This window comes from Cebus imitator, unplaced genomic scaffold (assembly GCF_001604975.1).
Source record: "Cebus imitator isolate Cc_AM_T3 unplaced genomic scaffold, Cebus_imitator-1.0 Scaffold113, whole genome shotgun sequence".
Classification (NCBI taxonomy): domain Eukaryota; kingdom Metazoa; phylum Chordata; class Mammalia; order Primates; family Cebidae; genus Cebus; species Cebus imitator.
The window spans coordinates 6,586,109-6,598,615 of record NW_016107428.1 but is presented as its reverse complement, the minus strand read 5'-3'; the positions used below and the strand labels follow the sequence as shown (position 1 = coordinate 6,598,615).

Here is a 12,507-nt window from a genome sequence, read left to right as displayed (position 1 = left end):
TTAAATGTGATATACCTTTTGGATTGGTCTTTACTTTGAGAGGTGGGTAAATTTATCATAAAAACAGATTGTATTTAAAAAGGGACTCTTCTGTAATTAATGTAAAAGTCAAGCTATTGAAAGAATTTATGACTTTAATGGAATGAGATAATCATTCAAACTTGCATTCCATCAGCATTGTTACTGCTGACAACAGAGGACAGGATAGTCCAAGTCAAGCCCACTAAAGGTCCTTGAAAGCTGTTTCACAAGTCAGATTTTAAAGTGTCTATTTGTGAGTAAAAGACATTGCAACGGTTAAAGAATACTTACCCCCTTTCCCTTTGCCTCAAGAGCAAAAACCACTTTGGGCTCATTTCTTTCCACCAGCCTAGTCCATGACACCATCCGCCATCCCCACCTGGACTACTGCAGCAGACTGCTGGCTAAATGCCCTCCTTCTCCTACACCCTGCCATTCATTCATTCTACACTCAACAACCATTGGGATCTGCAAACATCTCATGGTCACCTCCTTCCCTTGCCTACACCCTCCAGTGGCTTAGAATAAAATCCAGACTCCTTCCCAAGGACTTCCTGAGGAGCCCTGGTCTGCTTCCCCTTGCAACCTCAATACATACTCTCTCCCCCTACCCATGACAGCCACCAGCCTCCTTCTGGCCATGCCTTAAACATGCCAAACTCAATTATGTTTCAAGCCTCAGAAACTTGCTGCCTAGAACACTTTTCTGCTGGTCCTTCATGTGGCTGGCTCTTTCTTGTCCCCAGGACTCAGGTTAGAGGCAATCTCCTGAGAAAGGCCCACCAGGCTTCTGTCCCTAGTGTACCTGTCACTCTGTCACCCCTTACCACCTTCTCCAGACTTAACCCAATTCAGTCATCATGTTCAGTTATTGATTATCTGTTCTCCTCTGGAATATAACCCTGTGAAAACAAGGACCTTATCTGAATTAAACATGGCTTTGCTCCTGGCACTGAGCCCAGCACCCAGCACATGTACTCCATAAATATTATCTTTATTGAATTTGTGAGGGATAACTTTGGACCATTCCAGACAAGAAATTCCAAAATCATAATCCAAACTTTCATATCTCTGTATCCATATCTGAAAAGTTGGGACAGAAATTAGCATTTACATTACAAAATCGTTTTGAAGATTAAATTGGATAACACGTGCAAAGTGCTTAGAATAAGACCTAACACATCATTCAATAAATTTAGCCATTATTACTATTCTTCCTAATATCTAGCCTTCAGGGCTGGCTGGATACTTTACAATCTTTAGGTGTGTGATAAATGTGCCACGTTCACCCAGTGTATTTATATTTTGTTTGGACTTACAAGAGTTTCCATCCTGGAACTGCCCTTACTGAACTTTGTTCTATTGAGCTTAAATTCTTACATTTGAAAAGTATGTACTCTTCATCTTTCCCCAGAGGCATTAACAGGTAAAGAAGGTACCTGCTGAGGATGCATAGTTTGAAGAGTTTCTTCTGCTAGTTACCCCAGATACAGGAATTCTCACTCTAGGAACATTCCACTTTGTGGAATTTACAGATCCAGGTGCACTTTAACCAAAGTGACCTAATGAGACTTTGGAATAAGTCCATTTAATTAGAGAATAATTCCCCTCGCCAGGCTATAGACACTCATCATGGCTTTACTAAATGCTGAACTTGTGGGAGATATACACTGACCTTAAAACACAGGGAGAGAAGCAGTGGATACTTACATGAACAGATAACCAACATCATTAGTGCTCAGATGGCATTTGACAAACGAGTAGTTGGGGTAGCAAGTACCATAGAATTTCTTTCCATGAATTCACCTTTACCGAACACCTGGTGAAGGTCAGGGTATTGTGCTGTCCTGCCATAAGTTACACAGATATTTGTGTCCTAGTCTTAACAGGAATTCCTGCTCTAACCTTATGGCCTAAGAAGGTATTCATGAGGATGTTAGATGAATTATGAATACTTTAAAAATCCTAACAAGTTATACCATTAGTTGTGTTAATAAAGCTACCCAGGCTAACAAAACTATTATAACTGGATTCCTTTCATGGAATTCTATCACTCTGCTTGATTGGTAACTTTGGATTTCTCATGCTGATTTCAAGCCCTTGAATTCACCCTCTGTCCCCCTACCCATTTCCTATATTCCCTGCCTTATTTAAAGATACCTCTGCCAATCCACTCTTCTCCCTTTCATCAATGAAATAACTAGAAAAAGTCTTTGCACTAACACACATGGCTTCCTGATGTGACCCTGCCTCCCCATCTGGCCTCAGGTCCAGCCTTGGCTCCTGTCCCTTAGGCACTTGCGCCTGTCAGGTTTCCTGATGATGCAATGCTTTCTCATGCTTCCAGGCCATCTGCTGGGAACATCCTTCTCCTTGTTGTTGATTCAGAAAAACCCTGCACACCTACAGATCTTTCAAGCCTTAGCACAAGTAGTGTCCTCTATGAACCTTCCTTGGCTCTGCTGAGCAGACTTGTAACTCATTGTATTAATTGTTTGTATACAGGGCAATTAATAGCCCATCTTTGGGACTTAGGAAACAAAGGTGTCTCCTAGGCTTCTGGAGAAATGCAGCCCACAGCTAGGGCTCACGGTTTGGCGAGCAGAGCCACAGGAAGGCCGGATTTCAGTTCCTGCTTGCCCCAGAGCACAGGCACAGGCCACACAAATTTTAGAGGGTCTATTTGCCTATACATTTTGTTGCCACAGTGCAAACTCCTTGAGGACAGAAACCAGACTTTTCATCCTCATCTCTCAGGGGACAGCTGAATGCCTGGCGTGGAGTATGTGCTTAGTAAGTATTCATTCAGTGGGAGTGAAGGAATAAATGAAATATAATGCAAATTGGAAAATTAAGTACATTCACACACACAGAGAGAAATACATTAATCAACGAACCAATCTATGGAAATGGAAATGAAATTGATACTTTTGGCTCACTGGATTTGTCTAATTGACTTGTTTATCTGTAGGGAAAAAGAGAGGGTAAGCATGTGACCTCCCGATTAGCATTTTTGAAGAATCCAGAAAGCACCAAGAGATCTATTAAGTCAGACCAGATGTCTGGAGAATTTTTAAATCTTCTTAATATTGATGCCAGCATGATTTCCCAAAGATGGGTTCAGACCTGCTCTCCTTGAGTGGTTCTGGCCGCATAGATTAAAATGAGGTAAACCCATTATAGCTTTAGTGTGGCTGGCTTTGAAAGATTTGAAAAATGTTCTTTTTTTGAGACTGGATAGCTGGATGCACTTTTGCTGCCAATATCAACACAGTCCAAGGGCCCTCCTGTTATTTTCTGCTAGAGTTTTCTTAGGACATGGAATGGGGTAGGGGTGGGGGTGTGAAAAGCCTTAGAGGATTATGTGTTGCTGGCCTTTTTTTTTTTTTTTTTTTTTCTGGTCTTGACTCATACAGTAAGTTGAAGGTAAATATTGGGCAATTTATTTAACCACACTATTCCTCAATTTCCTTATTAGCAATGCTGTCTTGTTTATAAGGAGTTTTGAAATTTTTGCAAGCACATAAAACACTGGTGCAAATATCCAATGTAGCTATCATATTGCTAATCCACTTGATATCTCTCCAGCAGTGGAGACCACCTGCATCAAACTCACTTGGCATGTTTATTAAAATGCACATTCCCCCAGGGCCACCCCAGACCTTCTGAATTAAAAGCACAAGGGGTGCAACCAAAATTTTCCATTGTAAAACAAGCTCCTGGATTGATTTTGATACACTCTAAAGTATCCTTTTGAGTATTTGCTTTCTGTTAAGCCTGAGATTGAACAAGATAGTATGATCACCTAAAAATCCCCTGGTATTTTTCAGGGTTTTCTGGATTGACCCAATCTCAGCCACTTTTCCCAGAGCTACTGCATATTGTGATTGAATTATTCATTTAAAAAATATCTGAAGATTTATTTTGCCAGTCCTTTTCCTCAAAATGTAGATGATCTGGTAGGATGTTGAGGACTAATAGTTCATAGTCAGAGGTAGGATAAAATTAATACTCAGGCTTCCAAAAGTAAAAGAATAAAGCCAGTGAGCATTAATCTCCCTGCTTTCAGTTTAATGTTGGACTTCCCCTAGGAGACCCAGGATTGAGGTCCTAGTCTTGATCTGGCCACTGACTCAGCTTTGACCTTGGAAAAACCATTGAATCTTTCCACACAGTTTCCCCCTCGACAATATAAGCTTTCTCTATCATCATGAAATATTTTTCAGAGGAGCTTTTAGTTTATTAGGAGGAAAGTTGTGTTATGGTAACCATATATTATGTAACCAGATGTAATTTATGAAGCAGCAATAGCCTTAGATTATGGATTGGTAATGGTGAGTATGTGTTATGACTGAAGAGGAACAAAAAAGGTTGTCTAGTCCTTCCCTTTGTGTTGAGAACTAAAAAGAGTATTCAGGCTTGTGGATTTATGGAATAAGCTACTAGAGTACCTGCAAAAAATATTACAGAAATGGCAAAGAGACATTCAAAGTTCCTGTTTCTCTACTCAGAAACCTGGGAGAATGGAAGAACTGCTGACTACCTCTAGCTTTGCTTCACCACCTGCTCTTGATAGATTATTCTACTGTATCACAGTTAACATCCCTTTTGCCACCTTTTCTTGAACTGTTTCACTACCTCGAGATCTGTTACTAGTTCTACTGATGCAAAACAAATCACCACAAATTTAGCAGTGTAGGTAAAACAACACACATTTATTATCTCACTGTTTCCATGGGGCGGGAGTCCAGGCACAGCTTATCTGGGTCTCACAAGGCCGAAATCAAGGTGTCAGTAGGGCTGCATTCTCATATGGAGGACCAACTAGGGAAGAATCTGCTTCCAAGCTCCCTTGGGTTGTTTGCAGCATTCATTCCTTGCAGTGGTAGAATTCGTGGTAGCTTGCTTCTTCAAATCCAACAACGGTGGGAATCTCTCTTGATTTCAACAAGAAATCTTAAGGCTTTAAAAGATAAATGGACTTCATACCCAATAGGTTAGCTATTATGAAAATAAAAGAAAAAAAAAAAACAAGAAATAAGTGCTGGTGAGCATGTAGAGAAATTGGAACTCTTGTGCACTGTTGATGGAAGTGTAAAATGTTGCAGCCACTATGAAAAACAATATGATGTTGCACTTCTGTGTGTATCCCTCAAAAAAATTGAAAAAATAGACTTAAACAGATAATTATATACTCATGTTCATAGGAGCATTATTTATAATAGCCAGATGGGAGGGAAAAAACTACTATTCATCAATGGGTGAATGGATAAAGAAAATGTGGTACATACATACAATAGAACATGATTCAGCCTTAAAAAGGAAGGAAATTCTAACCCATGCTACAACATGAACCTCAAAAATATCATGCTAAGTGAAATAAGCCATTCACAAAGGACAAATATTTGAAGATTCTACATATATGAGGTATGTAGAGTAGTGACATTCATAGAGACACAAAGTCGAATGGTGGTTTCCAGGGACAGGGGGAGAGGAAATGGGAATTACTGTGTAATGGATATAGAGCTTCAGTTTTGCAAGATGCAAGAGTTCTGGAGATGGATAGTGATGATGGTTGCAGAATAATGTAGGTGTATTAATGCCATGGTACTATGCATTTAAATATAGTTAAAATGGCAAATGTTATATTATTTATATTTTATCACGTAAAAATATTGAAAAGATAATCAGGCAAGAGAGATGAACAGATGAACATGTAGATTACAAAACAGGAAATGTAAAAAGCAAGAGGACATAGGGGAAGGATGCTCAACCTTAATGCTAACCAAAGAAGTGAAAATTTTAAAATAGTATTGTGGTACCATCTTTTAGTCTAATAGGATAATAAATGTTATTTGTGTAACATCCAAAGTTTGGCATATAATTATATTCAAAACATATTTCACTTCTCTGCTTCTTCCTCCCCTACCCCTGGAACAGAGATGAGATAAATCTTTATTTAATAATTTTATTCCAGTGTTTCACAGAAGATAGATTGTAAACCACTCCTAGTACTCTATTTTAGTTTACAAGTTTAATTTTTTTTAAAGTAAAACCTTTTCTTATGGCCCAATTTGGGTTCCAGTCTAAGGATATCAAATACAATTCTGAAATGCTTATTGTATCAAAAAGGGGTTTGGTTTGCCTGCAAAGATTCATTAGATGATTTCCACCAATATATCCCAGAGTTTATAGTACTAGGAGTAGGTGAGTTGGTACTCTCTCTATACCCTAAAACTGATATAGTTTGAGTATCCCTAGTCCAAAAATTTTAAACCAAAAATGCTCCAAAATCCAAAACTTTTGAGTGCCAACATGATACTACAAGTAGAAAATTTCCCACCTGACCTCATGTGACAGGGTGCAGTCAAAAACACAGTCAAACTTTGTTTCATGAACCAAATTATGTAAATATTGTATAAAATTACCTTTAGTCTGTGTATACAAGGTGTATATGAAACACAAATGAATTTCATGTTTAGACTTGGGTCCTAGTCCCCAAGATACCTCATTATACATATGCAAATATTCCAAATTCCAAAGAAATCTGAAATCCAAAGCACTTCTGGTGCCAAGCATTTGGGATGAGGAATACCCAACCTGTATTCTTACAGTATAACAGATCCCCTTCACATTCCTGTTTCTAAAAAGCCATGTGGCCACACACCTGCTTTATTATCCCTTTATTATCTCATTGTTGTCATGGGTCATTACTATTTGTGACAATTTACTGAAGGCAATTAGAGTCAATCTTGTTGATAGTAATGAAATGTAGCTAACAATACATCTATTATTAATTGGTCAAACACTATGAGGCAGTCATTCTATTAAGCATGTTTCTGTTATTTCACTTAATCCTCACATCCTTCTGAGACAAGTTATATAACCATCCTTTCAAAGGTGAGAAACAGAGGCTCAGAGTTTTAATAACTCACTTCGAATCGCTTGTTGGTAGAGTTAGAATTCAAATCCAAGTCTCTCTAACTGCAAATCTCTGGGCTTCCATTACATTGAATCCAGGAATATTAATTATATTTATTTCATAAGGAAAAGGGATTTATCAGAATTAAAATGTAAATGTGACTTTGTAGAAACAGCTTGTTAATAATCATAGTTCCTAAAGTTTCATATTAATTCAGGAGCATTTTTTAAAGTCAAAGTTATGTAGGTCCTACAAACAAGCTGTTGTACATTCAGAATAGAATGCTTCCTATTTCATGTCAAAAGTGCAGATTTGCTTCCTGATAAGATGTACTATTTGGAGACTATTTTTTATTGTGATTCAGGTGCAAATAACAGGAAAACATATTTTTTTCCTATCTTGGCAAAAGAGATATTGCTAAAAAAGAATACACAATGTAATGATTTAAATTGGTTTTTTTTTGTTGTTATTGTGAATTGGCAGAAAGCAAATTTTAGCACAAGATTCAAAGAAGTAACAATGGTCTACTGACAGAAAAGTCCAGCCAGGGAATTTCCCAAGACTCTAAGCCATGAGGCGGGCCCTCAGAGACACTGGCTGCTCTTCCCTGTCCAAGAAAATGAAAAAATGCAGAACTGCAGAGTATTGAAGAGACAGCCAGGCATATTTCTTTCTTTTTCTTTTTTTTTTTTTTTTGAGATGGAATCTCGCACTGTCACCCAGGCTGTAGTGCAGTAGTGGGATCTCGGCTCACTGCAATCTCCACCTCCTGGGGTCAAGCCATTCTCCTGCCTCTGCCTCTCGAGTAGCTGGAGTCCCACTACAGGCGTGCACCACCACGCCCAGCTAATTTTTTTTTGTATCTTTAGTAGAGATGGGGTTTCACCATGTTGGCCAGGATGGTCTTGATCTCCTGACCTCATGATCCACCTGCCTCAGCCTCCCAAAGTGCTGGGATTATAGATGTGAGCCACCACTCCTGACCCAGCCAGGCATATTTCAACTCAAAATGAACTACTTTGCAAGGCCTTATATCCATGTATTTGAAAAAAAAAAAAAAGTCTAGCATCAAAAGAGAAACAAAAAACCAAACTTGTCTTTGTAACCCTTAGACCACTCAATAAATGGTCATTTATATGTAATATAGCTTTTAAATGGTGCTGAAATGTAAAGAAAATATTTTTTTAAATATCCTTTTTTTTTTTTTAGAGAAATTCAGTTCTTAATTCTTAAGGTCAAAATGTTTTCAAAGAATTTTCAAAAGGAGCGTAAAAATTGGCAACAAATAAATTTGAATGTGAAAGACAATCATACACACACACACACTCTCTCTCTCTCTCTCATTTCACTTGATCTGTTCTAAACTACATGCTGTTTCTTGTGTTTTCAGAGCACATACGTGTTTTAACCGTCTGGATCTGCCCCCCTACCCATCCTTTTCCATGCTTTATGAAAAACTGTTGACAGCAGTTGAAGAGACCAGTACTTTTGGACTTGAGTGACCTGGAAGCAGAATTCCCATCTCTGTGGATAGGCAGTTTCAGAAGCTGCCTTCTAGAAGAATGACTGAACATTGGAAGTTTCAAGTGGTTGCTTTCTTTAGGATAAAGCTGCGTGCTGTTATTTTCCAGGAACAAGTGCTCTGTCACATTTGAGGACTGGAGATGAGTCCTCTTGGAAGGATTTGGGTGAGCTTGATGCCCAGGGAACAACCCAACCGTCTTTCAATCAACAGTTCTTGACTGCCAAACTTTTTCCATTTGTTATGTTCCAAGACAAAGGTGAACCCGTACGTGATCAGCTCCACGGTAATTTTTAGGGACTCAGGAGAATCTAGAAACTTTCAAACGTGGTTCAAGCCAAACTGGCAGCACTTGGCCCAATCTCCAAATTAGTGCAAGTTAAATAATATAATAAAAGTAAATATATTTCCTGAAAGTACATTCATTTAAGCCCTAAGTTATAACAGAATATTCATTTCTTGCTTATGAGTGCCTGCATGGTGTGCACCATAGGTTTCTGTTTTCATGGGACATGAGTGAAAACGAAACCAAGTCAATATGAGGTAACTTTACAGATCTGCAATAAGATGGTCTTTGACAATGTATATGCAAGTGGTATGTGTGTAATTATGGCTAAAGACAAACCATTATTCAATGAATTACTAATGACAGATTTTATGCTTTATAATGCATGAAAGCAATTTTAAAATAACTAGCAGTTAATCACAGCATATCAGGAAAAAGTACACAGTGAGTTCTGTTTATTTTTTTGTAGGTTCATTCTGTTTATGTTCTTTAGGATGTATATAAGAACCTACCTATCATACTGTATGCATCACTCGCTCCATTTTCATGTTTCATGCATACTCGGGCATCATGCTAATATGTATCCTTTTAAGCACTCTCAAGGAAACAAAAGGGCCTTTTATTTTTATAAAGGTAAAAAAAATTCCCCCAAATATTTTGCACTGAATGTACCAAAGTTGAAGGGACATTACAATATGACTAACAGCAACTCCATCACTTGAGAAGTGTAATAGAAAATAGCTTCTAAATCAAACTTCCTTCACAGTGCCGTGTCTACCACTACAAGGACTGTGCATCTAAGTAATAATTTTTTAAGATTCACTTTATGTGATAGTATGATATGCATTTATTTAAAATGCATTAGACTCTCTTCCATCCATCGAATACTTTACAGGATGGCATTTAATACAGATATTTCGTATTTCCCCCACTGCTTTTTATTTGTACAGCATCATTAAACACTAAGCTCAGTTAAGGAGCCATCAGCAACACTGAAGAGATCAGTAATAAGAATTCCATTTTCCCTCATCAGTGAAGACATCACAAATTAAAACTCAGAGCTATATTTCTAAGCCTGCATTTTCACTGATGTATAATTTTCTTATTAATATTAAGAAACAATTTTTCTATGGTATCTCCAAAACTGCATGACATCACTAGTCTTACTTCTGCTAATTTTATGGGAAGGTGTCCTTCATTTTAATTGCTTTTGGGGTTACTCCACATCTGTTTATTTCTTGACTAATCAGATTTTCAATAGAGTGAAGTAAAATTGGGGGTAATAAAAGCATTGGATTAACATATGGTTTGCCAGCCTATGGGTTTACAGACATTGCCCAAACATTTCTTTGAGATCTATATTTATAAGCAGCCATGGAATTCCTATTTATGGGATGTTGGCAATCTTACATTTTATAGAGGTCATATGCATAGTTTTTTCATAGGTGTTTTGTAAGAACTGATTGCTCTCCTGTGAGTTAAGCTATGTTTATTATTGGGACCCTCAAGAGGAATACCACTTATGTTACATTCCTGCACTAAAGGCTTGTACTGCAGTGTGGGGAAATGTTCTGAAAAAAGGTTATAGAAATCTGGAAATAAGAAAGGAAGAGCTATCTGTATACTATAATTGGAAGAGAAAAAAAGAAAAAATTTTGCCTGGAAATGTTAGTTTGTACTTATTGATCATGAATACAAGTATATATTTAATTTTGCAAACTGTTTTTACTTGTTTGTATTCTTTTCATTATAAGGAAAAGCAGTATAACACACTTTTTTTAAAGTCACAAGTTTGATGGTATATAAGATGTTTCAGGGCTGGCATTCTCTAAGCAGCAGATAAAGGTTGCATCTTTTCAATCTTCGATACATTCAAAGATCATGTTAGCATTCATTTTGGTTTGAGACATTTAGTTATGCTATTTCATATTATTAGGTAAAAGAGATTTGAAATAAAATATATCTCCTTAATTATTTCTAACAAATACATTTCTTTAAGGCATCCAACTTTTTCCCAAACAACAGTTCACTTTAATGTGTGAAGACATTCTTAATTAGTATAATCACCTAGTTGATACTGTTCTCAGATTGGGAATTATCGAAGATGTACTTAGCATGTCAGAACACCATGCTAACTTATCTATTATATTCTTTCTTAGTAAAACAAAACAGCCAATAATAACTAAATAAAATATTAAATAACATTTCCACAGAATAAATTAGACTTTCATATACTCTACAATTAGAAATATCCATAAATATTTTCTTCTGGACTGTAAACCCAGATAACTAGGCTTTATGGTCTTGTTTTAAGTGATGCCTTTTATACTATAGAAGACACTCTTAATACATCATATATGTATGCAGAGCATCTCTGAGAGAAGCAGCACACCATTGGCATTCACTGTATGCCAGTTTGATGTTTGTTTGACGATGGAGCTACAAGAGTCTAAATCTGCCCATGTAAAGCTCAGCATACAATTTAGTAGAGTAGACCCCAAGGTTCAATAAAGTAATTTAAATAAAATGTGGTAAGTTCTACAATCAAGGAATGAAGAGAGAAGAGAAAGAACAGCTTATTCCATCTGGGAGATTCAATAATGGCTTCATATATAGATGTTAGTGTGGCTAAAATAATGACATCAATGCTGTTTCTACTGGGAACTAATGGCAAGTAATGGTGTGTCAATACTGGTCAAGTGTTGAAGCCAGGATGCCAAGTACACAACAAGAGTATAAAGTGTATAGGGAGCTGAACTGTGCTGGAGCAACTCAAGGATTTTCAAATGATCAAAGAAATGCCAAAATTAAGTCAGGTCGTTTCCCTGTTTTTCATCACCTATTCTACAATGCACCGTTGGTTTTCAGTGTGAAAAATCCCAAACCCTGAGCCCAAACCACTTCTGGGGTCAAAACATTTTTCTTGTGCACAAAATGAATGGATCTTGGTCAAAGAAGTATGGTCACAATTTTCAAGCATATAAAAAGGAAAATCTGTTTTACCTGCACAACAATCAAAAATGGCAAAAATACATTCAAGTGTCTGACAGTAATGGTAGAATATGGTTGCATCGTGCTGTATAATTTCAAAGTGCTTTCAGGTACATCATCCATGTTGCTCCTCACACACTTTGTAGGGTACAAATATCATGTTCCATCTGGGTTGAGGCTGATTTTCATGGATGGCTTGTGGCATCTGTTACATTACTTCATAATCACAATTCTGTGTTTCATCTTGAGAAATGTGGAGACTAATATTTGTACCAATATATTCCACTTTCAGTGAGGTTTCCAAGATGCTTCCTCCAAACTCTCACTTTCTTAAACAGACACATTTAAAATGCGACACCTTCTGAAAAGTCCATGAAGAGATTAGTACATTCATGGAAAAAATTTTCCCATAGACCTGTTTGCACTTCATGACTTATCATGAGAAATCTAAAAAACAGAAGGCAAAATTTGATTGCTTTTGATGGATTTTTTCAGAATAGTCATTTAATTTTATCAAGCATTATTTGGAAACAAGATAATGGAAAACACTAATCAGAAGCCTTATTTTATTTTTTAATTTTTAATAGGGATGGATTAGTAAGCCCTGATAGCTGAGTTCCAGTGATATCCAAGAAGGAACCATTTCAGCTTCTCATTTTCTCCCATCCTCCTCCCATTCATCTAATGACTTTTTTCCTATCTTTCTACACAAATTTTATTTATGATTTGACCACCTCTAACAAGACAAATATCTTATAATGAATA

At 37.1% G+C, this 12,507-nt stretch overlaps 1 protein-coding gene across 4 annotated transcripts in view; it reads left to right on the top strand.

Moving 5' to 3' along the window:
• The window catches only part of HECW2 (HECT, C2 and WW domain containing E3 ubiquitin protein ligase 2), a 378,517-nt gene extending 368,047 nt beyond the window's left edge, over positions 1-10,470 (top strand). For all 4 annotated transcript variants that reach the window (XM_017538751.2, XM_017538752.2, XM_017538750.2 and 1 more), the window contains one exon: positions 8,334-10,470. In XM_017538751.2, the coding sequence (XP_017394240.1) occupies positions 8,334-8,445 (112 nt within the window). In that variant the 3' untranslated portion in view covers positions 8,446-10,470. The remainder of the gene's footprint in view (positions 1-8,333) is intronic.
• Positions 10,471-12,507: the final 2,037 nt, after the last annotated feature.